Genomic DNA, 24,844 nt, shown 5'->3' on the forward strand with positions numbered 1-24,844 from the left:
TTGAGATTTTTTAAAAACTTCATGTTCTGGGTGAGATTCCTACTGATTCAATTTTACACCATCCCATTAGTAGAGGATATTTCAAAATAGTTTTTGGTGATTAAAAACGGGTTGAGCAGTGGCTGCTTCCTGTGCTGGGAGTACAGTCTGTGTCTTCAGGTGACAGTTTTGGTCGAGCGTCATCGTCCCCTAGAAATTTGCTCGTAAGCATTCGAGATATGTAGAATGTAGTGCCTTCGCACTGTACAGGATACAGGACTCGGTCGATGAACTGTTTAAAGAAACATGTAACACAGCGGTTAGGCTGCCAACTACACGTCAAAAATAACAAGTAATTCACTATTACTTAGTAGAAGAAGCTTTGGAAAATACTACACCTGAGTGTTGGATAACAAAATTGTAGACCCATCTGAGAAAATTATTGATAACGCTTGAAGCAACGAAGGATCGCTGGGGGAGGATGTAGAGAGACTAATAATTCGACTTTGAGACAGCAGGACGGAAGACTGACAGTGAATATGAGGTACACTAGACAGTGAAATGTAAACACTGATAACGAAGACGATAGCAGGGTTATTGGCCGCTTCTCTGAATACTAACTTCCTCCAATTATCCGTAAGTGAATTTATACATTTAGGTTTACAATGTGTGTATTTGGGAAAATAACGAACCATTTTATGCCTTTTCTTGATTTAAATATACTATTTTATTACAATATATATAATTTAGAGCATGCAAGCCTAATTTAAACATTTCATTGTTTTGGTTTGTGTTAAAACAAAACTGTCAATATGTTATCTTATGTTTGTTTTGCCACACGGGTTGGGTTGGTTCGTAGGTTTAATTACTGTTATAAAGCCATAATGTAGCACAGTCCCGGTACAGCAGGTCCACAATGCAGTCACGTGACTGTACCTCGCTTGATCTCCAACCCTCACTCACAAGTAAAGACAGTTAGTAATAAATATTGCGTGATTTATAAATAAATAAATACAAGTATAATGAGAATAAATCCAAATCAGTATTCAAATCCAGTACGTAAAGTATCATACAGTTTTTTAAAAATCTCAAAATGATGGCTAGTAACAGATTTTGTAAGGGTTTACAAAAAAAAAATTATGGTTGCCTGTAAAGTCGGTTTTACGGGCGAAGATTTTACGTGACAACGTCTTTTTCTCGGTAGAAATATTTATTGATATGAATATTATTTAATTGCACAATAGGAACAAGGAATTGAATGAAAATAAGAATTGCACAAATTTTAACTATAGACATATATTTTGTTTACTAAAACATTGTACATAATTTGAAATTAATTAAAATTTGTTATTGTAAATGGTAAAGTTGAATAAAACATTTACTAAAATTGGAATTTGAAATTCTTGCTAAACACAGTTAAATTCTAACTCCGCGCGTGGTGATTGGTCGGTTTAGTTCGTTTGTTTGGTCGCACTGTTATGACAGGTTAGAGGTTATAATTTGTTATTTTAAATGTTTGACTAGCAATACGCGCTGTTTCTTCTCAATCGACTGAATTACGATTGATTGCAGAGTGATTTAAACTATTAATTTACACTTAACACTATCAACATTTGTCAATAGTATGACATAACCTATAAACTCAGTTTCTCTCAACTTTTGTGTCAATCTAACAATTAATCAATCAATCATAGTTTACGATAATGAAATATCAGTGTACAATTATTTACCTTTATTGTTGTAGTTGTTGTAAATGACGAATCTAAGCACTCCACATTTTCACGAATAAACATAGTTATCTGCTTTATCCCGTGCGGCGGACCCACAGTTATCTGCTTTATCCCGTGCGGATCCCGTGCGGCGGACCCACTGGACGGGCATCGTAACGTTACCGGGCGTTACACTTTTTCATGAGTGACTCCGAGCCGCAACCTAATTTAAGACGTTGTCACGTCAATAAATTACGTCTTTAATCATTAACTTGGAACTCTCAATTTGTATTATGCCGTTCTTTAAGATAAGTACAAAAATGCTGTATACTTTTACATTATCTTTTGAATAATGAGGAGTTAAAGTGGATAAAGCTTAAATTTTAATCAGAAAAAGTGTGTTTTTCTCCATAACTCCTGTTATCACAATCCATAAATACACAAAAAAAATATTTTCTTTCTCCTCTAATACATGAGTAAATACCACCCACACAGTAAAACATCGTTTTCGAAGTAATATCGGCGTATAGGGTAATATGGCAGACGTTTGAAGTGAGATGTGATTCAGCCCCCTGTCGATCTCCTAAATACATGGATATCACGAGAGTATAGTAAAGAGTGTAGAAAGCATTGAAATGCTTTTTACACCTTTTACATTTGTTTGCGTTTTCGATCACGTTTGAAAGTTAATTGTAGATTTTAGAAGCAAAATAAAACATTTCTGAAAAGTTTCGAGTGTCAATCGATCTGAAATTAGGCCATTCCTGTGCCATCTGATGTAAGCATAATTTTTGTTTGGAAACAGATTTTTATTTTGAAAGAAACAAACACTGAGGCCGATAAGTGTAGTAGGAATAGTAACTGTTGTTATAGTAATTTTACAAACTTTTACAAGATTATATTCTGTTTTATATTTACATTGTATGGTCTACTGTAAACAGGTCTGTTCTATTACTTTCGTATAATTACTTTTTTACTGATGTTTTGGCTTGCACAGGAAACCTTTGTGTTCTCTTGTGTAAATAAATCATTCTCATTTTTATTCCTAATATTTCTAAAATTTCCCGGGGGAGGGCCCTCGAACCCCCCCTTTGATTTCTAGATGCGCCACTGGCGACGGTGTTGCCCTCCGTGTGCCTCCTACTCTGATTGCAGTGTAGCGAGTGTTTACCCTCACATTTGTTAATACAACGCACATTACGGCACTGCTGTAATCTGTAGAATACTGAAAGAGAAATATTCTCTACACTAAACATATTACAACACTATGATGGAATATAATTCATTGACAGATTTTTAAACATTTCGCGCGTTACACTGGGTAGGTAATTTCCATTCCAAGACACACGCCTCCGTACCGTCAGTTCCTTGGTCGTCTTGTAGGTCTTGTAGGTCTTGTAGGTTTTGCAATTTCTTTCTGTGTGCCTGACGGCACGCAGTGGAAGTCCGGCCCCATGTGGTTTCTTTTGACTGTTTTATCATCGGGATAACAGTAGTAGCCTGGGCAGCAGTAGACCCAAAAACCGCCCTGTTGGTTCTTGAAGAAGCCTGCCTTGTCACTGGGACCACACTGAAAACAGAAACCCGGACGATGTTAGTTTTTTGTTTAAATATATTATTGACTATGGGTGCTTTTGAAGGTCAGCATGATTCTGGAAATTTATCACCATTTTCTGCTTTGTATGCTTGATGGAAGTCCAGGTTTTAATAAAAATGACATTTTTATTTTTTACTTTTAAAGACAATTTAATTTATTATTAACTTGTGGAAGAAATAAAAGTGTCTTTCGTATTAAATTTGTCATTATTGTTAAAAAAAAAGACACGACATCACGTTTCGAAAATTGGAGTCCATCCTCTTTTTCCGGTATTCTAAACTTGAAGTATTAGGTTAAACAAGCGCCATTCAATTTAGGGCTGTGAAATCGGGCATTTATAATGAGGAACAGTAGCTTAGAAATGAGACGAGAACAAGCTTTAAGGACGTTATAGTATGAGTCCCATCCCGACCAGAAGAAGTCATTTACACAGAAAAGTACTAGAAGAACTTTGTTGGAATCTATTAGACGTAGCCAAATGCCAAAAATATCACCTGCCTCCATGCTCTTAATCGCATAAAGATAATGTAAAGAAATTGTTTACATCGTGTTTTAATTGATTCTCAAAAGTAATAAAACACTCATTGAGATTAATTATGGTTAATCATTAATATTTTTATTCCTTTCTCTGTCGATGCTGAGAAATGACGTTATTTTCTATATGTATATATATATATATATATATACATACATTAAATTGTATAAATGGCAATAGCCTTATTTAATTTCAATAAACATTGAATCACAAAAAGTACTTGCTCCGCCGGGAGTTGAACCCGGATCTCTCACTTGCCGGGTGAATGTGCTACCATTACACCACAGAGCGCTTACTTTTATATATATTAAATATATTATAATTTCAATAAATATTGAATCACAAAAAGTACTTGCTCCGCCGGGAGTCGAACCCGGATCTCTCACTTGCCGTGTGAATGTGCTACCATTACACCACAGAGCGCTTACTTTTTCCGATTCAATTATTTTGTATTTGGCCGTATCTGTCACATATGCGTTTAAATAAGCAAACTAACATATGATCGGAAGACCAAATACCTGTCAAACGACTTTTATTTATATTAAATTGTATAAATGGCAATAGCCTTAATTAAATAAGGCTATTGCCATTTATACAATTAAATATATTATATATATATATATATATATATATATATATAAAAAGGACAGGAGGAAGGAGGTGTATGTAGTTCCTTAAAAGGACATACGTTGACATTGCATTTTATTGATTTAAGTATACACGTTATGTATATAGTACCGGTATATAATGTTCAAAAACCTAACATTATCAGCATCTGCTTTTGCAATGTTCTTGCTACAAGTGCTAGTGAGATATTATTAGTTCTGTGCATAGAAAACTCGGTTGCTTCCCCGTGTTTTTGGATTGTGTCCGAAACATCGTCGTACACTCAACTGTACACCTTACATAACACTTCTTCATCTACATCACACTAGACGGTCGCTAGGCCAGAAAATCAGACAGAATTCTATTGTATTGTACGTGTCTCTACTGTAGGTAGCTAAATGTGACGGTTTTAACTTCTTGGCCACTACTACAAAACAAAACAAGAACAACGAAACTATAATATTTATAAACAAAAGATTATAAACTACTTCTATACAGATGATCTTGGGAGACGTGCACGCCATCGCTTTGGACTTTACATACGGCAATAAACGCCTCTATTTTCTAGCATTATACAGGACTTCTAACAGTAATACTGCACAATTTTTAACGGACTTACAAGAATATTATGTCAACATACCTAAAAACGTAACGTGTATTTTTATTGGAGATAGAAATATTGACTTGCTAAAAAATGACTTCATAACTGACAGCTATTTAAATATTCTAATCGGTGCAGGACTGGTGCAGTGTATCGACAATCCAACACGAGTGACAAACAGATCAAGTCAGCAGTGTTCCAGACAAGTATTACTGACGACTACAGTGTACTGGTCTAACTGTTACTGCCACTGTTGCAATCACTGACAACACGAGTGACAGACAGATCAAGTCAGCAGTGTTCCAGACAAGTATTACTGACGACTACAGTACTGGTCTAACTGTTACTGCCACTGTTGCAATCACTGACAACACGAGTGACAGACAGATCAAGTCAGCAGTGTTCCAGACAAGTATTACTGACGACTACAGTACTGGTCTAACTGTTACTGCCACTGTTGCAATCACTGACAACACGAGTGACAGACAGATCAAGTCAGCAGTGTTCCAGACAAGTATTACTGACGACTACAGTACTGGTCTAACTGTTACTGCCACTGTTGCAATCACTGACAACACGAGTGACAGACAGATCAAGTCAGCAGTGTTCCAGACAAGTATTACTGACGACTACAGTACTGGTCTAACTGTTACTGCCACTGTTGCAGTCACTGACAACACCGCCGCTATCCTATCTTGCGTTAATCGTACTCTACTTACTGACAATCTTATTCACTCGGACTGGAGTTGTGTCGATGTCAACTCTTGCGCACAAACACTTTCCCCACTTATCCAAAGATCAATCGAAAAATCCAATACACCTATCAAGCATATTTCATCCCGATCAAAAAAAAAATAAAATAAAACCATGGATAACGCCCAGTCTGCTACGCTCGATTTGAATTCGGGACAAACTAAGCAAATCAGTAAAAAAGCAACCTTTTAATGTAAATTTAAGAAATCACTACCGAAAATATAGATTAACGTTAAACGCAACTTTGAAAATTGTAAAAAGACAATAGAACAAATATGAGTGAAATTGGAAGGAAATGCTAAATTGTTTTGGAGTATAATAAGTGAATTATCTGGGAAGGCAAATAAAACAGATCCTTTTCTTATTGATAAATACTTTCCGGGTATTCCTTCCACCCATGGTTTATGTAAACGGGCGGCTAACGAATTTAATAATTTTTTGCCGCAGTAGGCCACAACTTGGCGAGTGCTATTGACGCCGGTGGGAGCCGCTGGTGTTAAGATTTAACACTGACTTCGTCTTTCACACTATTATTGAACTGGATCTCGCACGTTATGTGACTGGAATGCGCGGCGGATCCGCTCCGGGTCGTGACGGGTCTCGGTTCCAGCAGCGGCGTTAGGGCGCGGTTGGGCGACCGTCCAGGGGCGCCGGACGAAAAGGGGCGCCATTGCCTTTTTTTCGTATGTAATTGAATTGCAGTTAAGGGACGCCGAAGAAATCTCGCCCAGGGCGCTAGTAATGCTAAAACCGGCACTGCTCGGTTCCTATGCATAAAGAAAACCTAACATTATTTTACAGCCTTTTTTACACTTAATAAATCTGTTGACGTACTAAGTAAGAAACTTAGCCCTGGAGTCTATGTGGTTCGTAGAATGAAATGGATAGGAGGGTCGGTGGCAGCAGAGACAGCGTATCATACCTTGGTGGAACCCCACATCACATTCGGCATGATTGTCTGGGAAGGAACCTCCGAGTACGACCATAAAAGAATACTTGTCTAACTTCTCCTTTAGAAAAAACCATAACAGCAATTGGGAGCCTCACCCCAATGGAAAGCGTACGAGACTCTCAATATCTTGAAAGTCATGGCTCTGTATATTAATGCAGTGGTTATGCATATTGGTCGACTGGAATTGCCAAGAGGTAAGGACAACCATGCTTACAACACTCGAAGAGCTGCTGGCAAACAACTTCATTTTCATCATACTACTGAATACACACACAACATTCCTTATACATGACGGACAATTTACAACTCAATACCATACAACCTGAAACTCCTAAAAAGAACAACGCTTCGAAGACAACTGTACGACTGGTTCGTGGAACGAACTGTCTACACGATTCAAGTGTTTTCCCGCTAATACTGCCAATCAAGAGCTGAATCTATTTTATTGTAATCTTGACGTCATTAGATGTCTTGACGATTTTGTGTACAAAATGTTCTGATTCTGATATTTTGGTATTTCCCGGAGGCCACTCTGTCCCTATCTACTACTTGTTATTAGGCGATATGCGTCAGGTTTAGATTAGGTTATTATGGATAAGTTACTAGTAGTACTAAAGTCAACGTTAACCTTTACCAGTTCTCACGTCATCTGGGTACTATCTCGAGGGACGTTTTTCTTCTGCCAGAAGCGCTAGATAGCGCGGAGGGCGCCACCGAGATCTGCATTGGTGATTCGTGGAATTTCCGATCGGTACTTTCCCAGCCTCAGATCACGTGCCACAGTCGAACGTGATCTGACATCGGAAAAGTTGGACTATCTGGAACGCGATCTGAGGTAGGGATAGGACCGATCAGAAAAGCTCCTGCCCACCAGTGCGGGCTTCGGCAACACCCTCACTTCCGGCGAAAAAAAAGAAAAAGGTCCCTCGAGATAGTAACCAAATTCAAAATCAGATGAAGTCAGCTCTCTTAAATCTAATCTTTTCTGTGTACAATACGTACGTATGTAATTACCTACTTATACATTGTAACACAGTGTAACACATTGATTACTGTAAATGGAACAAATATTATAGTAATATTTTTTTTTAGGTTATAATAATTGTTCAGTATTTTAATAAAGAACCTTAAAAAGTTTAATCGTAAAAATCCACTACATTGTTGTATGTACTTGCAATGCATGGATTTAACCTGTTTTTACGTTTGGTGCTGAAACTCAGTTATTTGTTATTCAATCTTTTTGAAACAAAAATTGTTGAATTGGTAATAAAATACGCTAAAAAAGTTATCCTGGTAAATTTGTTGTCAAAGTAGCCGTTTCAAAGCTAATACAATTTGAAAATTTTGAATGGCCGCCATTTTGAAATGCAATGAGATATTTGTTTTATTTTTTTCACTGAAAAGGACCAACACTAGGTTAACATAACTGTTAAGTTTGAATTCTGTATCTTAAGTGGTTTTTTAAAAGTAATTTTTTCCCCAAAAAACACAAACAGACAGACAGACAGTAAACGGTACGTTTCCGGACCCATGTGCAATGGAGTTTTTTCCTTGTTTTGATGACCTGTATCAAGTCCTGAAATATTGCACACCTTTTATGAATCACCCTTTATAGCATAATAAAGAATAGTTGATAGGGGCAGACAGGCCTCTAGTTAGTATCAAAGTGGTGTTCCGAGTATGTTTGGATTTGCTAAATAAAGGAAGTGCTGGCCCATAGCACGATACTACTCGCTACTCGCCTCTCCTTGTTGGTTACTGGAAGCCAACGTGAAGTTCGACTCTTGGAAGACGGTGGTGGTAAAAGGTAGAAAGGGACGGCAATCGTTCTCGTGAATTTAGTACTTAAATGTACAAACTGACTAACAGTTCCTCATTTGACCACTTTAGTTTTACAAATGTAACCATTTTGTTCCCTGTTTGTTAAAATTGTGTAACGTCGACCACAATGAATTTGATGATATCACACATCATTTTAAGGATAAAATTTAAAAACCGCCAGTCTAGTCGGATTTCACTCTAACAGAACATTGAAAACAGTGAAACTATAGTCGTTAGGTTTGAATACTTACCAGAGCATTATTTCCATACGCGCAAAATCCCATTGGTCCCCAGTTAAAGTCAGGGAGCAAAGGGTTGGGGGCCTTAGGTGGCGGTGCGGCAAGAGCGAAGTGTGCCGTAAAATATATTGCAAGAGTGGCGAATGTTGTAAAACTCCAGAGAACAGCCATGTGGCTTTAATTACAAAAGTCAAATCTGGTAATAAATACACTGGAACAAAATGCGGATGTGTCACGTTAAGAACGAAAAACTTGGAAATGTCAACATTTGAGATTTTGTAATATGTATTATTGAAAACATGTGTTTTAACTAAAATATGTGTAGCATATAAGATATCAAACAACCAAGCACGGATCACTTTTGGCTGATTTGTATTTCTCGTATAGTTCATAGATTTTGGAACACGTAACATTCAATCTGCAGTAAAAAAAATTATGGTTGCCTGTAAAGTCGGTTTTACGGGCGAAGATTTTACGTGACAACGTCTTTTTCTCGGTAGAATATTTATTGATATGAATATTATTAAATTGCACAATAGGAACAAGGAATTGAATGAAAATAAGAATTGCACAAATTTTAACTATAGAAATATATTTTGTTTACTAAAACATTGTACATAATTTGAAATTAATTAAAATTTGTTATTGTAAATGGTAAAGTTGAATAAAACATTTACTAAAATTGGAATTTGAAATTCTTGCTAAACACAGTTAAATTCTAACTCCGCGCGTGGTGATTGGTCGGTTTAGTTCGTTTGTTTGGTCGCACTGTTATGACAGGTTAGAGGTTATAATTTGTTATTTTAAATGTTTGACTAGCAATACGCGCTGTTTCTTCTCAATCGACTGAATTACGATTGATTGCAGAGTGATTTAAACTAATAATTTACTTAACACTATCAACATTTGTCAATAGTATGACATAACCTATAAACTCAGTTTCTCAACTTTTGTGTCAATCTAACAATTAATCAATCAATCATAGTTTACGATAATGAAAATGTCAGTGTACAATTATTTACCTTTATTGTTGTAGTTGTTGTAAATGACGAATCTAAGCACTCCACATTTTCACGAATAAACATAGTTATCTGCTTTATCCCGTGCGGCGGACCCACAGTTATCTGCTTTATCCCGTGCGGATCCCGTGCGGCGGACTCACTGGACGGGCATCGTAACGTTACCGGGCGTTACACTTTTTCATGAGTGACTCCGAGCCGCAACCTAATTTAAGACGTTGTCACGTCAAAAATATTTTAAATCTTAAGTTTTCAAAATGGTGGCCAAAGAATGGTTATATCTCAGTTATTACACATAATAGAGAAAAACTCAGTTCTCAGATCGTTTAAATAAGGTTTATTCCTAAGGGTATTTTATATATATAAGGTTTCTGCACTTTTAGAAAAAAAGTAGTCACAATACAAAAGTAATGGTGACCACATTAATTACTGTAATGTCTTGCCGACTCAAACTAAATACATAGCTAGTACTTATACATCCGTTACATCTTTTCTTAGTCCGTTACAACCAGTAAAACGTTTAAAAATGGCGGCCTTTTGCATAGTTCCAGAATGTTTTAACTCAACCATTCCCCAATTCAGATCTAAAGTCACGCGTGTTTTTAAAATATCAGGCAACTTCAAACAACCTTATATATATTTTTTTTTTTTTTTATTTCTTAGGGTTTCAAGATGGGGTCCGTTCGAAGTTTGGAAAAGGAATGGTTATATATAAATTGTTATAATGCATTGTAGAGCAAAAAAAAGTGTTTTGGAATTCTCAGGTCATTTACAATAACGTTTGTTCGAATGGGTTTGTTGCATAGATCCTCCTTCCCCCCTCCCACCACATATATTTTCTGGTTCACTCCCGAAATTAGTATTCACATTCGATCGTAAAATTTCTTTTCTCGAGTGTCTTGTGTAAAGAAGGTCTTTGCCCCTTGCCTCGGGCAGCTGTCTACAACTCCGACCGGTAACTGGCCTTCTAAGAATGATTACCAATCACTTTAGAGTTCCTCCAAATTCGATTATTTTTTTCGTGTTTTCAGGTTGGTAATTGGTTATGACTCTCAGCATGATTTTTTCCGCATTTCAGGTTTTCAGCTGAAATGCATTTTTAAAATTTTCTTCTGTGTTGATTAACAATATAAACAAAGAAGACACGTCTTTTTAACCGCCAAGCAATTTCAGGCTATTTGTATTCCTAATAATCGGTCGTTCAAATTTTGGGAAAGGAATTGTTATATCTCAGCCATTATGCTTCGTAGAGAAAATCGAGAAAGTGCTTAAGAACGTTTAGGCCATTTGCAACACGATCTGTATTTACAAGATTTTTGGTTTAGAAACCAGGGCTGTATACAGCCGTATTATAAATATTAAAAGTGACAATTTTGAGGGGTCTGGAGAATAGGATAAGTCAGTTTGTTTGGGGAGGTGGAAAGTACCCCCTAGGGGTGACAATTCCTTTAGTGACTCAAGACCAATGGGGAGATCCGAGTCCAACCGACGGTTAGCCCTAGTTTCACAAAACCCCAAGGTCTAGACTAGTGCCCGGAAAGTGCACTCTGCGACCGTGGTTGTCTACAAGTTCAGTCATGGCCGGTCTTCACTGGTCTGTCCTGACTTGTCCCAAACACATATATATTTGTATTCGCTGGAGGCCTCCAATCCCACCGTGTGAACCGACCCGTGCCTGAGGGATGCATGGCGCAGGGGTAGTTTATCGCGAACGAAGCCCTTAAGAGACTCCTTCCAAAACGTAAACAGCCTTACCTGATCATGCAGGGCTCTGGCAAGATTATTTCCTCGGTTCTCGTGGGACTTTATATAGTATATAAACAATAAAACCATACGAAACCCAACAGATCTAGATCTGGAACAGCCTTACCTGATCATGCAGGGCTCTGGCAAGATTATTTCCTCGGTTCTCGTGGGACTTTATATAGTATATAAACAATAAAACCATACGAAACCCAACAGATCTAGATCTGGAACAGCCACAGCAAGCAGTTAGATCCGGTAATATCGCTTTGGATGTCTCTGTCTGTCCATCACACTCAATCACCATCGATGAAGACTCAGCAGACGGTTTGGTAGAGGCTCACCGTCGATACATGGATCTGAAGTATGTAAATTCGACTACAACCTTAAGCTCCAATTCAAATTGCATAAGCAGAATACGGCTGATGGCGCCAAGCTTCGAATGGAGGAGCTAAGGGGGAAGAAATAAGCTAATGTAAGAAAGAGAGTCAGCACCTGAAACTGTAAGAGCTGACTCTACTCCAAGCGAGAAGAGGGTGCTCTGGTGGTGGCCTTAGTGATATAGTAAACAAATGTAGACTAACGAAATGAGGTGCTGACTTGAAATTTTGTATGCAGCTTCAGGAAAACCTGCTTCTCGTAGTAACGAAGAACATTTATCTAGGTTGTTTCGCTACAATGAGTTAGTGTTACTGTTCCATGCATACCACTATTTCTTATCCAACAAAAAACGTATTACAAACGATAATTTGCACACGGATATTTGTTTTTCTTGAGGCGGTACACTTAAAACGTACCACCACACGCATAAATAGAAATTCCACATTTTAATTTTTATACTATGGCTCATTTAAATATGTATAATATACATTTAAGATTACATAATCCGAGACGACGCAATGCAAAAGACAACTCCTAAATTAGATATATAAACGTAAAACAATATATTTTTAAAACATTCTGAAGTATCATCTTTATATAATGCAATAAGTTTGAAATTTCTTCTTTGTTTTCGTTATAAACGTTATATCATTATTTAATCCTCCATAAAACCTGATTGTGTGTTAGTTCAGACCCGAGAGGTTGCAGGTTCGATTCCCAGAGAGGACAATGAAAATTTTGGGAATTGATTTACAGCATCACACATATATTATGCCATAAATTTAAAAAATCCCACTTGTCGTTGATAAAAGCTCCAAGAATAAAATTTGTGAATTTAATTCACAACTATCCAAAAATTTAATTTTTTTCTATCTGTTTTTTGCCAATTGTCCTTTGTCAGTGACCCATAAGGAAGAGCAGGATAAGGCTGAAAGAAGGATTGAATTATCCTTTCACTTAAAAAAAAACATAAATATGACTAAAATTTTTATTCAAGGTGTGTGGTACTAAACTTAGACTACTATTGGCACTACCACCCAAAATAAAATTGTCGTGTTCATGGAAAATAACAATTCCAGACGTGTAAAAAAGTGAAAGTTGGTACATAATTAATAGCTTGTTCTGATGAAAGTCTTAATCTGGTTCTCCATAATGTGGTTCTCTCACACGATACATATAATGCCAATTTCCAATCCAGATTGGATAGCTACGTGAATTGACCAAGACAGGATTTGCAACACTTTCTCTAATATCCTGTCATATTGTAGACTTATCAGGAGAACCACGGAGTACATAACAAGCTGCCTAGCCTTTCTGCAAAGAGAAACCAGCAGGTTTTTCATAGCATTTTGCAAATTGCGTGAAAGGTCCAAGATCTGTCATGAAATTGCTCTTAAAGAAGTACCTTTCATTAGGATCAAGAGATAAACCTTGCATCCACTATACAACATTGCTACCCTTATCATTACAAATGCCATGAAATCATTACACAGACAGACGACTCTACGTACAGACGGACGTACAACTCGAAACTAGAACTGTACGGGCCTATAACTTGAAAACTTGGTACATAGGCTCCTCTTGGTCCAAGGAGAACTTTATTGATTTTGGCATCAAAGGGAAAAGTTCTTGCTCTTTGTCTATCTGTCAGCCTTTGTATAAATATTTCGTTATTATTCTTTACTAATCTCTTTACGAATCTCTTTTACGCCGTGCACAATATTTTCATGCCTGGTTGTCTCAGAGTGCCTCAAATCTCTTGCTTATGGGGACCACAGCTATGTCCTCTGAGACAGTTGTATTAATCGGTCTTATTAGGAAACCATAGTTGGAGGAGCTGCGTGTTGTCAGTAATACGCATACCAGTTCTTCGTGAAGAAATATGGTACCAACCCTGTGTAGACTCTATACAACTCAGAAAAGATTATATGCAACTCTGTGTAGGCTCTATGCAACTCAGAGTAGATTCTATGCAACCCTGTGTAGACTATTTGCAACTCTGTGTAGGCTCTATGCAACTCAGAGTAGATTCTATGCAACCCTGTATAGAGTCTATGCAACTCTGTGTATACTCTATGCAACTCAGAGTAGATTCTATGCAACCCTGTATAGAGTCTATGCAACTCTGTGTAGACTCTATGCAACTCAGAGTAGACTCTATGCAACCCTGTGTAGACTATATGCAACCCTATGTAGACTATATGCAACCCTGTGTAGACTCTATGCAACCTGACTAGACTCTATGCAACCTGACTAGACTCTATGCAAAACTATGCAGACTCTATGTAACGTTCAATCATTACCTTCCTCTCGTATTCCCATCATGTGCATGCCTGTTCTTACTCATCTGCAAATTAAAGTTAAATTTTGTATTCGTTGGAGATCCCCAGGAGGGTTCAATTCTCGCTGGTTTATACCTTCTAGTTGAATCTACGGGATGGACCCTACCCCCAACATTACCCATCCAGATTATCCTGTCACTCCAGAAACAGCGCAAAGGTATTTTTATAACTAATATTTTTATTTTATAAGCTATTTCTCAGCTTCTTGTCCTCTTAAGTATTTGTGTGAGTGTTCATTGCATTATATAGTTTATTTTAAGTGGTAACTCATTTATTGGTCGATCGACTTTAAATGCAGCCATGACCGAGTGCTCTCGCCCATTGACCTCAGCACGTCCTATGGCGTTGTCGAGAGCCACGGTGAATTCAGCGGCAGTCGGAACCACGGAGGAGTCGGTACAAGGCCGGGCGGGCAGCGCTCTAGCGGGAAGCAGTGAAAGCTTCAGTCTGCAATCCACCGCAAGTCATTTCAGTCGTACTCGCAGCCAGTCGCGGGCTCTACGAGCAGTCCTGTTCGTGTAGAATTGTGACAGTTGTAATTCCGTTGTGAATGCAGTGGTATGTGACGTAAAATGGATTCATGGAACTAACTGAACCATCCTGCAAACTTCAGAAATCGCGGTGAGTAGAGATTGTCGTCGTTTAATCAGCTGTTTCGTTACGTGAATGTACCCAGCCATGATGTCACTCGGGTATCTGGTGTCCCCCAGGGTTCATGACTAGACACACTGTTATTTCACTGTTTTAGTCAAAATAAAGAAACTATCACCTTACAGGATCTCTTCTTAAGGCGTGTTCGCGAGGGACGTTCCTGTGACGTATCCATCCTTGACCGCCCACGGCTCCCAACCTCCTCAGGTGAGGTGACGCTAACTTCCACCTTGAGTCCTCCACATGGAGCAACAGTCGTAAATGTTTTGTTTATAGTCGCTTAAACTTTTATGTAAATGTTGCAATGATATTTGCAGTATTTCAGAAACGCCCTGAATAATTTGCAGACGTCTCCAACTGAAACCTTCTCATATCACGTTTTTAAACTTTAATATATACTTTCGTGACTTTTTGAAGCTAATATAATAGCTAGTGAAACTGTTAATTAGTATTTCGTGTAGCATAAAATAATAAAAATTATATAAAAAATACGTACTTTTGGGTTTATTCCTTCATATTCATTTTGAGAAACATGTTTAACCTTCGCGTATTATATATTTTTAGTTTATTAATCCTGTGGTTATGCATGATTTCATATTAATTTCAAATATTCATATTGAAAAGACGTACCATACCATTCATATCTATCAAGATATATGGCAAAGCGTTAAACTACTTTTTAATCGGATAGAGTATACGTATATGGTGTTCATTTGAATACTTCAAACTCGTGTTAAAAGACTTATAGCCCAAGTATCAAAATTCTGTAAACGGAAGTATATAGTACTAATTAGGGGAACAAAAGTTTAAAAAAAACTCAAAATGGGGGTGCTCACCCCCATGCCCCCTCGTACCTAAAGTCAAAATTATGAAATGGCAACTAATAATACCTTGGACACCTCAAATTGATGATCATAAAAATGCTGTATTTTGGTAAAACAAAATTCAAATCGGCCAAGACGTTTGGTATCAGCAGCCAATAATGTAATTTATTACACAACACTTATTAGTCTACAAACTACTGTACTACTGCAATAACAACAGAATTACTCACTGAATACTGTTGTAAATCCTTTGTAAACTTCAAATAAAATGTTCAAATTGATAGTCATTGTTTTTCAAGCAAAAATAACCTATTTTAAAATTCTTGCCTAACCTTTCTAAAAGTTTCTCTGGTTAAGCGTCTGCACTCATCAGTGATCCTGATTTTCAAGTCTTGGACATCAGTGGGATGTGTTTTAAAGACTATTGATTTCTAGTGACCTCACAAAAAAAAGTCTAAGGGTGTTAAGTCTGGAGATCTTGCTGGCCACTCAATTGATCCTCTTCTGCCGATCCAGTGATCCGGGTAGTTCGCATCTAGCCTTTGTCGCACAGGAAGAGTATAATGTGAAGGAGCTCCATGTTGTTGAAAATAAAACATATGATTCTTTGTTGATGTAAATATTTCCAAATTTTAAAAATTGTGGTCCGGACTCCTTGGACCTCCTCGCTGGCTACGTCCTTCCTTCGTGGTTGAGCATTGCTTGTTCGGAATTAGTTTGGAGGAGTGAGCTCTAACCGGTTCATCGATAGAAAGGTCAATTATAGAAGAATTATAGGGTTTATCTTAGCAAAATACGTTTATCATTGCAGATTTATTGTATCTTAAAGATTTCCCTGCTGTTTTTGTTTTATCTCTATAAATTTGACTATTCCACCTATGTTGTTACATATGCTTCATTATCTTTAAAGGTAATATGGTGTTCGTTAAAATTTGTCAACATTTACAAATATATTTTTATTAAGACAAAACTAGAAATTCTCGAGTCAATAACAACAACTATTGTTTTTTTGCGGGTTTTCGGCTTTTGTAAGGTTTCAAGATGGTCATTTATGCAGATTGGTAACGCGTAAGATAACATATCACCGTAACAAGTGAACACAATAACTAAGGTTGTATAAACACCTTACTGATTCCAGCTAAACTTCATTACTGTACCAACAGTAAGCTGAGAAATTTGATCTAATGAAAGACCTTGTGTCAGGAGCGTTAGCGCCACACTATTTTTCTCTCTCAAATATTGACACTGTTTTGAAAATTTAAAACTAAATTTACAGTCGCGGTATTCAAGAGAAAATAAAATGATATTTACTGTACTGACCAAACAACATAAAACGTTGTTTTAAAATCTCAGGTACTGAGCGATGAAAGTTAAGAATTTAAGTAACCGTGTTTATCCCTCTGGACTTATGTGGTAGTAGTCATGGTTTTGCATTTGAAAATTTTCAAGTTGGGAGGCGTTCCCTCAAGATGTATGTGTCAAAAAATAGATTCCTTGAATTACAAATGTTCTACTTCTATCGGTATTTCTGAACATTTTGGATTTTACTATTTAAGTAGGATTTAATCCGACATATGTGTTTCCTATTATTTGAGCATTAGCGAAGCCAGTTACTCGAGATGCTGGAAAGATTTCCAATTCTGTCTGTCTGTCTGTCTGTCCGCACGATATCTCGATAACGAACTAACCTTTAGATTTTAAGTTTTACACGAGACTTCATTTCTACATAGATAAGACTGGGTTTTATAGTACTGCCTATACATGGTATTGGCTGAGCTGGATTGAACACTATCATTTGTGGCGGATTGAATACAAATTTCATTTCTGTACGATTGTCTGTCTGTCTGTCCGCAAAATATCTCAAAAATGACATTATCTACAGACTTCAAATTTGACATACAACCTCAGCACGGCCTGTTAAGCGACACATGTATGTCGGACTCCTACCCTGATAAAATTGTATTGTGGTTGTTGAAAATATTGTTAAATATAAAACACATTTAAATGTCACCCGACAAAAACAACCGGTGCTATTTTCGTCACATTAGCCAATCTTACGTCCACTCGTTCTAAAGCGCCGAACCGGTCAGGTCCGCTCCCAGTAGGAGAAAGGAAAAGTAGGGGTCACTTAGATCGATGACGTCACGCGAGCAACTGGTTGTTGGCGATGGAGGCGGGCACGCCCGAAAGACTTGCACGCGCTAAAAATAAATCACACGGCTCCGTTCTTCTTGTCAACGAGTTGGTAACATTTTACCTTGGCCATTCACCTGTCATGGCTGTTCTATTTGGTTAGTGCAAGAAAGGTCCTAACTCTGTCTAGTACGATGAAGAACTGGTTCTTTCGTTCCATCAAATGGGCTACAGAATTGTACAAGAAATTATTCAATAACAAAATTAAAGGGGGTGTCATTTTGCACGTGTCTCCTAAAAACTACTAAACATCTCTGAAAGTTATGGTGATTTATTTCGAAAAAATGCTTTACAGACAGGCATTTACCCAATCACATGCAAGTATTAATAACACCATTACATATAATATGTCAATACAGTGTATATTTTCATGTACATGCATTCACAATAATAAGTCACCGACACAATTAATTATGATGGAATTTTACAAATATTAATAAAACAATAGCAAATTAAAACAAATTACAGCAACAATTACGAGAGAACATACTTTTAAACATTTATAATACAGAAAGTACAAATACATCATAGATATAATCCAAATTAATTCATATACTTTTTAATGCTTTGCTTCGAAAACTATCTATGGAATCTTTAAAAACTTTCAAATTGTCGAGAGCTGTATTTATTAGTCTAAACATTACATTTAACGGGGAATTCAATCCTATGTGTTCTGGAGTAGCGGGGAGAGAACAGAAAGGGAGAACGAGAAATACATATTTCTGCACTCTATCCTTCCTCATTGCTTCAGGAGGACATTATTGTACATGAACTCCAACAATGGTGTCAACTCCAACAATTGTGTCAATTCCAACAATCGTGTCAACTCCAATAATGGTGTCAACTCCAACAAATATGTCAACGCCAACAAGTTTGTCAACTCCAACAATCGTGTCAACTCCAATAATGGTGTCAACTCCAACAAATATGTCAACGCCAACAAGTTTGTCAACTCCAACAATCGTGTCAACTCCAATAATGGTGTCAACTCCAACAAATATGTCAACGCCAACAAGTTTGTCAACTCCAACAATCGTGTCAACTCCACTAATGGTGTCAACTCCAACAAATATGTCAACGCCAACAAGTTTGTCAACTCCAACAATCGTGTCAACTCCAATAATGGTTTCAACTCTAACAATCGTGTCACTCCAACAATAATTGTGTCAACTCCAACAATCATGTCAACTCCAACAATCGTGTCAACTCCAACAATGGTGTCAACTCTAACAATGGTGTCGACTCTAACCACGGTTTCAACTCAACATTCTTATATCACATTATCCTCATAAATCGGTAACCTGTGGTTTTATCATTTCTCATCGTACGTTCAGTACTTCATTGGTCTTATACCAAAACCTGATTGGAGTCATGGATTGGAAAATGTGCGTCTTATGACAAACGTTTTAGTTCAGTAATTTTAGGACTGATTCCGACTATTGTACATATTGCTGGAAGGCAAGCTGTACTTTTCCCAGCAAGTGTCAGTACAAGGTCTGACAACGTGTGTAAGCTTGTATGGCGTCCTTGATAGAGATATACCAGAATTGGACATAGTTCAAGTCACGAAATCACTACGGAGAAAGTACCGCCACGGGTTCTATTTCTAAATTCTCACTTTGAACAGTGTTTGTGTAGCAATGCACTCTGCAAGTTTAAACCCCCTCAGTACTGGCCCACACGTACTTTCTCTCGTGGAGCGGGAAAGTAGGTGAAGGCATGTGCCGTTCTGCAGGTTAGGCACTGCAAGTAGAGCCTTTCACGTCCTGGCCCATTAACTCTTCCTGTACGTCTCCCACACTAAGTCTTAGGGAGGCCGAAATGTTACTCCACATCCACACATCCGGACATTCGTGAGAAACATTTCCGGACTTGTAGTTTCTCACTTATATGAATAGTTTACTATGACTTAGTTATGAACTAAAGCGTAAACATTTTTATTTGGAATATCCGTGTGTGAAAAGTACTTTTCATTCAGAAGAAGTAGATATGAAGTGACTAAGTAGATAGAGAATTTATAAAAGCGAAATGTTTAAAAACTGTGATTTAAATTTTCTTGTTCATACTGAGTCGAAATACACAGATAATATAAATAACATCTTGAGATATTTCAGTCTCGCTGTAGACAGCCATCTTCAGTCAAGAGAAGTTAATGCAAAACTGGCAGAGTTAGTAATGCACATCCGTTTGTAAACTTGAATGGAGGGGGTGGAGCTGTATCGTGGTTAGCAGAAGTTCAAACCAATCAGCAATCACTATGGAATGTGAACAGGCAAAAACCCCTATCCAATCAGCAATCAATACGGCCAATCATGGATCAATATGGAGATTTTATCTCAATCAATCAGCAATCACTATGAAAAGTGAACAGACAAAACCCCAATCCAACGAGCAATCAATATGACCAGTCAGCGATCAATATGGCGTTTTTATCTCAACCAACCAACGATCACTAAGAAATTAACAGGCAAAAATCCCATGCAATCAGCTAACAATATGACCTTCAAGCGATCATATTGATCCTGAATGGTTATAGCAATCAACTGTTAGTTATTTGCAAGTCACATGTTACATGTTTAGTCATTTTAAGCCTTTAAACATGAATTATTGGTACTTTCACTGGTTCGAAGTTAGTTATCAATAAATTGTAAACTTCATACCTTGAATTGTTGGCCTTCACACAGAGATTCCTGGACAATGTGAAGAGCATTCCACAACGTTCGTCACAAATGTAGACTTTAAAGAATGATCTACTTCTTACGGATTACTTGATGGTTTTTTCCTCGTTTGCAAGTCACAGATCAGACTCCGAAGAAGACACGCCGTCCACGCCGTCACGCTCGACTTCCATAGATCACGATGTCAGCTAATACTCTTCAAATGAGGTTTACATCATTCACGTTGCAGACCTTCAACAAATTCAACTCAAAAAGTGATTAGTAATGTTATATTATTTCACTCATTCCGCGAAACTGCTACAGCTCCTGGAGTAAAAATGTCGTCCATTGCCGGTCATTTATATAAATGATGATTTACCAAAGGGTTTGCACTTCTTCTACGGCTATGGCCGCTAGTATAGGATAAAACAGTCTACTAATCAAAGTGCGTAGTCTTTTACAAACTGGAGTTTTATGCTATGAATTTCAAAATTTCAAGAAACGTGTCTTCTCTCCGTCTGACTATCCATCGTGTGATAACTCTTATTAGATAAATCATAGAAACTTGAAATTTGCTACATACATTCTTCCTGCTCCAAGGAAGAGCCTTATTTATTTTGGAGTCAAAAGGTAAAAATTACAGTTAAAATAAAATTCACTCAATGGGATTTGGCTGAGCGTTTGTAAATATTTTTACATTACATTACAGATCCATTAATAGTACAAAATCAAAACTACACATAACATAGCTATGGTGGGAAGGGTCAATTCAATATGAATGAAGAGTTCAGCTCCAGTTCACCTTCCTCGTAGTGCAGAGTCTGTCTATTCAGACGATCATGACTCCAGATTCCAAGAGTCACAGCGTCGCATTCCAGAAGCTGCGCAAAGAGGAAGGTGAACTCGACCTGAACCGAACATTCGCATGAGGAACTAGACCTTTATTTACGACCCGGTTTGTCAGAACCCTATATTAACCCGGGAGCCCTGTGTTTACAGGACTAGGACACCCTATATTCACCCTTGTGAGCTATACCTACTGGAATGTCCCTTATTTATTAGGGCCTTGCACATTTTAGAGCACTCAGTTTTTACTGAACTAACATGTATATTACGATCTCTTTGTGTACTGGACTATGATTATGTAAAGATGTATCTGTAAATTCATTATACTTATTATTCCCTCTTGCTACAGTTTTAGTATTGAATAGTCTTGTTACATTCTCCAACTGAGACCATTTTAAGTGATTTGTAAGTAATTTTCTAATGTATTTTAAAATGTGCAAACTTTGTGCAAAGGTACACTATTTTATATATGTATATAAAATATATAAACAAATATTAAACATTGTGTGAAAATGTACAAGATGTAAACATTACACTATAAAACACAACAAAAGTAGCAAATTGGCCAAATGCAATGGGGGTTTTATAGGTAAATACAAACTATGCTGTAATTAAAAACATAACTAATGTTATATCACAGTAATCCCAATTTTATGTTCTATTATGTAACTACAAATTAAAATGTCTTATATTAGAAAGAAATGTTGAATTTGAAAAATATAAAAGGTTCGGTAAAACTTTGGAATGGTAAATTCATTTTTTAAAAGCAATAATTTCATCAAATGGTGTAGAATACAAGATTGTTATTGATGTGTAATACAAAAAGAAATTTCAATAACGTTTGGTACTTAAACATATAGGTAGCCCTTAACCCTTCTCGCATCTTTGCGGCTGGCCCTAACTGTACGATTACTGTATAAACTGTAGTCGAATGATGAGGTTTATCAAAAATTCAGATAAAAAAAGAAGTGGAGATGACATTGCGACCCTGAGTCGCTGGTCAGTAGGAGGGTTAAAGAATCCACTAAACATTTTGAACAAACTTCCAAAAAGTACTCAACTTATTGTTTCGACTTGTTATATCGTTCGGTAGTGTATACAAGTCGGAACTTGCACGTAACAATGCGTCGTCGAGTCTTCCCAGGCTGCGAGACTCCCGCTCCGGTTACGTGTGTCTGTCGGTGGTGTTATGCTAATTATTATGTCCTCGTCACTCTCGTGTTGTCGCAATATTACCCAATCCTCTGCGGTTTAATTACTCTTTCTCCCGCGTTTTCACCTTCTGTGCCCTCAATTCCGTCTTCTTGTGCAGGACGGTTTCTGGATCTCTGTAACACGTTTCATGTTTGTTAAGCTAATTTCAGATACGTTTGGATTTTTAATTAAGTTCTTCTTAAAGACGCATAACGGAATATCGAAGGATCCGAAGAATGTAACAAATTGTTAGGGCACAAACGGACAGCCATTTACGGCTGAAATTTAACTTCTTGACCAAAAATCAATACCATTCTTCCTTCAACTAAGAGGAACCTATTTGCCAAGGTTCATGTCCTTATAACCTGTCTATCAAGAGCTATTCCATGTCCTTATAACCTGTCTATCAAGAGCTATTCCACATCTGGATAACGCTTTTATAATGTTGGGTCATTAATACTTTTGGATCCATCGATTTCAAATGGTGTACCTTGCGACTGGAAAGAAATTACAAATAACGCTTCAGGAGACTTGAATCAATTTATATGTACATAAATCACAACCATCATAATAAAAGTATATGTCGATTAGGAAGTTCTTTATTACTTTGAGGACTGTAATTCTTCAGCCAATCTTGTGAGATCCAATTTGCAGTTAAATATTCTGCCAACCAAGACGACTTTTTAAATGAGGTTCAACTAAAATGGCTGCCTACATACATCTAATGATTGCTTCAGTGAGTAGTTTTCTTGATTTCGAAATAAAATTACCTATTTTATTATTGTAGGCTCTCAAATTATAGCAATATTTGATCATACTGGTCTTTTAAGACACGCTATATTGATCCTGCGATGAGTCCTACAGAATCTGCAACTCTGCTATGTCGTTCTGGCATCACTTTAATGGTTCTTGAATATTTCTCTACCAGGCATATCTGCTTGTCGTAAGGTTTTCTTCATCAAAGAAAACTACGTGAAATAATTCACACATAATTTCTGACTTCGACAGCCACCAAACCAGAACAATGCCCCAACATCGCAGTGTTCAGATCAAACACCACCCGATACTTTCCAGAGCACACCGTTAGTGCTGCTCCGTTTTCCGGCGTCGCGCTCTTTCAACAGCCGGCGGCTGTTCACGAGCTCCAGGCTTCACACGACCCAGATCCGGTAATCGGTAAAGACGGAACCATATCGTTCCGGGTGCGATTTGTAATTGGACCCTGTCAAGATCAGGTGTCACCCAGAACTACGCCTTCAAAGCCGCATGACAGAATTTGCTGTCCGATACCGTAAAAGTCCACGTCATTTAGTTTTAATGATATTCTCCATTACATTTCCTACAGTATCCAGAGTCATGTTAACAATAATCTTCTCCCAAGGTATTCGTAAAGGATTTTATGATATTATGCCATTGATGTACTCTCGTCTCTTTGTCATGGCAAGCACTCATAGGTAGGTCTGAACAATTCAAAGCATCAAGGACCTCAACGACTTCAGTATTTGAGTAAGAAATACATAAATTCTAATTGAGTGAACATTAAAAATCCTCTAATTTTCTGCCTGTGTTAAGAATTACCAAAGAAATCGTTTTCATGTTTTGCCTCAGCATTTACTACAATTTGATATTCTTCTAGGAAAGTTCACATTCGAATATAATCAAGAGCAACACCCTTGCTTTACTGTGTCGAGAGTGTTTAGTTTAGAGTTGTGATTAATACCTAACAAATTCTGTGTTTAAATTTAATTATTGAAGATGGAAGATTGGAAAGATATTTGACTTTAATTGTTACAACGGCAGAAACGTGATGTCTTAAAGGCTGGAATCTTCACTCTTTTACAGGTCTCAAATTCTAAACATTAGGTTGAGAATAAAAATGATAACTTATGGCCCGTAATCAAATAATATAATTATTTCTTTAAGTTCTCACATAATTAACCTTAAGATGAAATTGCTTATGTTTAGGATTTTACACCTAAAGAAGCGAGCTGATTCTATCTTTTGAAGTGTAATTTATTAATTATTGTTACACATAAATTTGGCAAATATCGTAATCCTATTATCCTTACATAATAAATATTCCAATTTGTATTTTGACCTTAAGGTATGAAAACCGTGATATATCTAGTATTTATACTAATGTATTGTAATTGCGTGAAGGCCGAGTATAACATTTATAGCTTTTTCTACAAGGCCCATAAG

The 24,844-nt window shown here is 37.2% G+C and overlaps 2 protein-coding genes across 2 annotated transcripts in view; one reads left to right on the forward strand and one right to left on the reverse strand.

Annotated features, from left to right (window-relative positions):
- Positions 1-2,956: 2,956 nt before the first annotated feature.
- On the reverse strand, positions 2,957-9,090 carry LOC124356191. The gene is made up of 2 exons (XM_046807376.1): positions 8,805-9,090; positions 2,957-3,258 (listed from the first exon to the last, which is right to left on the reverse strand). The coding sequence occupies exons 1-2, from the start codon at positions 8,961-8,963 to the stop codon at positions 3,049-3,051; spliced, it is 369 nt and encodes a 122-aa protein (XP_046663332.1). The 5' UTR covers positions 8,964-9,090; the 3' UTR covers positions 2,957-3,048.
- Positions 9,091-14,686: 5,596 nt separating this feature from the next.
- LOC124353498 overlaps positions 14,687-24,844 on the forward strand; it is a 43,148-nt gene continuing 32,990 nt past the window's right edge. The window contains exon 1 of the mRNA XM_046803361.1: positions 14,687-14,898. The gene's annotated coding sequence lies outside the window, so the exon portion shown is untranslated. The remainder of the gene's footprint in view (positions 14,899-24,844) is intronic.

This window comes from Homalodisca vitripennis, chromosome 2, assembly GCF_021130785.1.
Source record: "Homalodisca vitripennis isolate AUS2020 chromosome 2, UT_GWSS_2.1, whole genome shotgun sequence".
In the NCBI taxonomy this organism is placed as follows: domain Eukaryota; kingdom Metazoa; phylum Arthropoda; class Insecta; order Hemiptera; family Cicadellidae; genus Homalodisca; species Homalodisca vitripennis.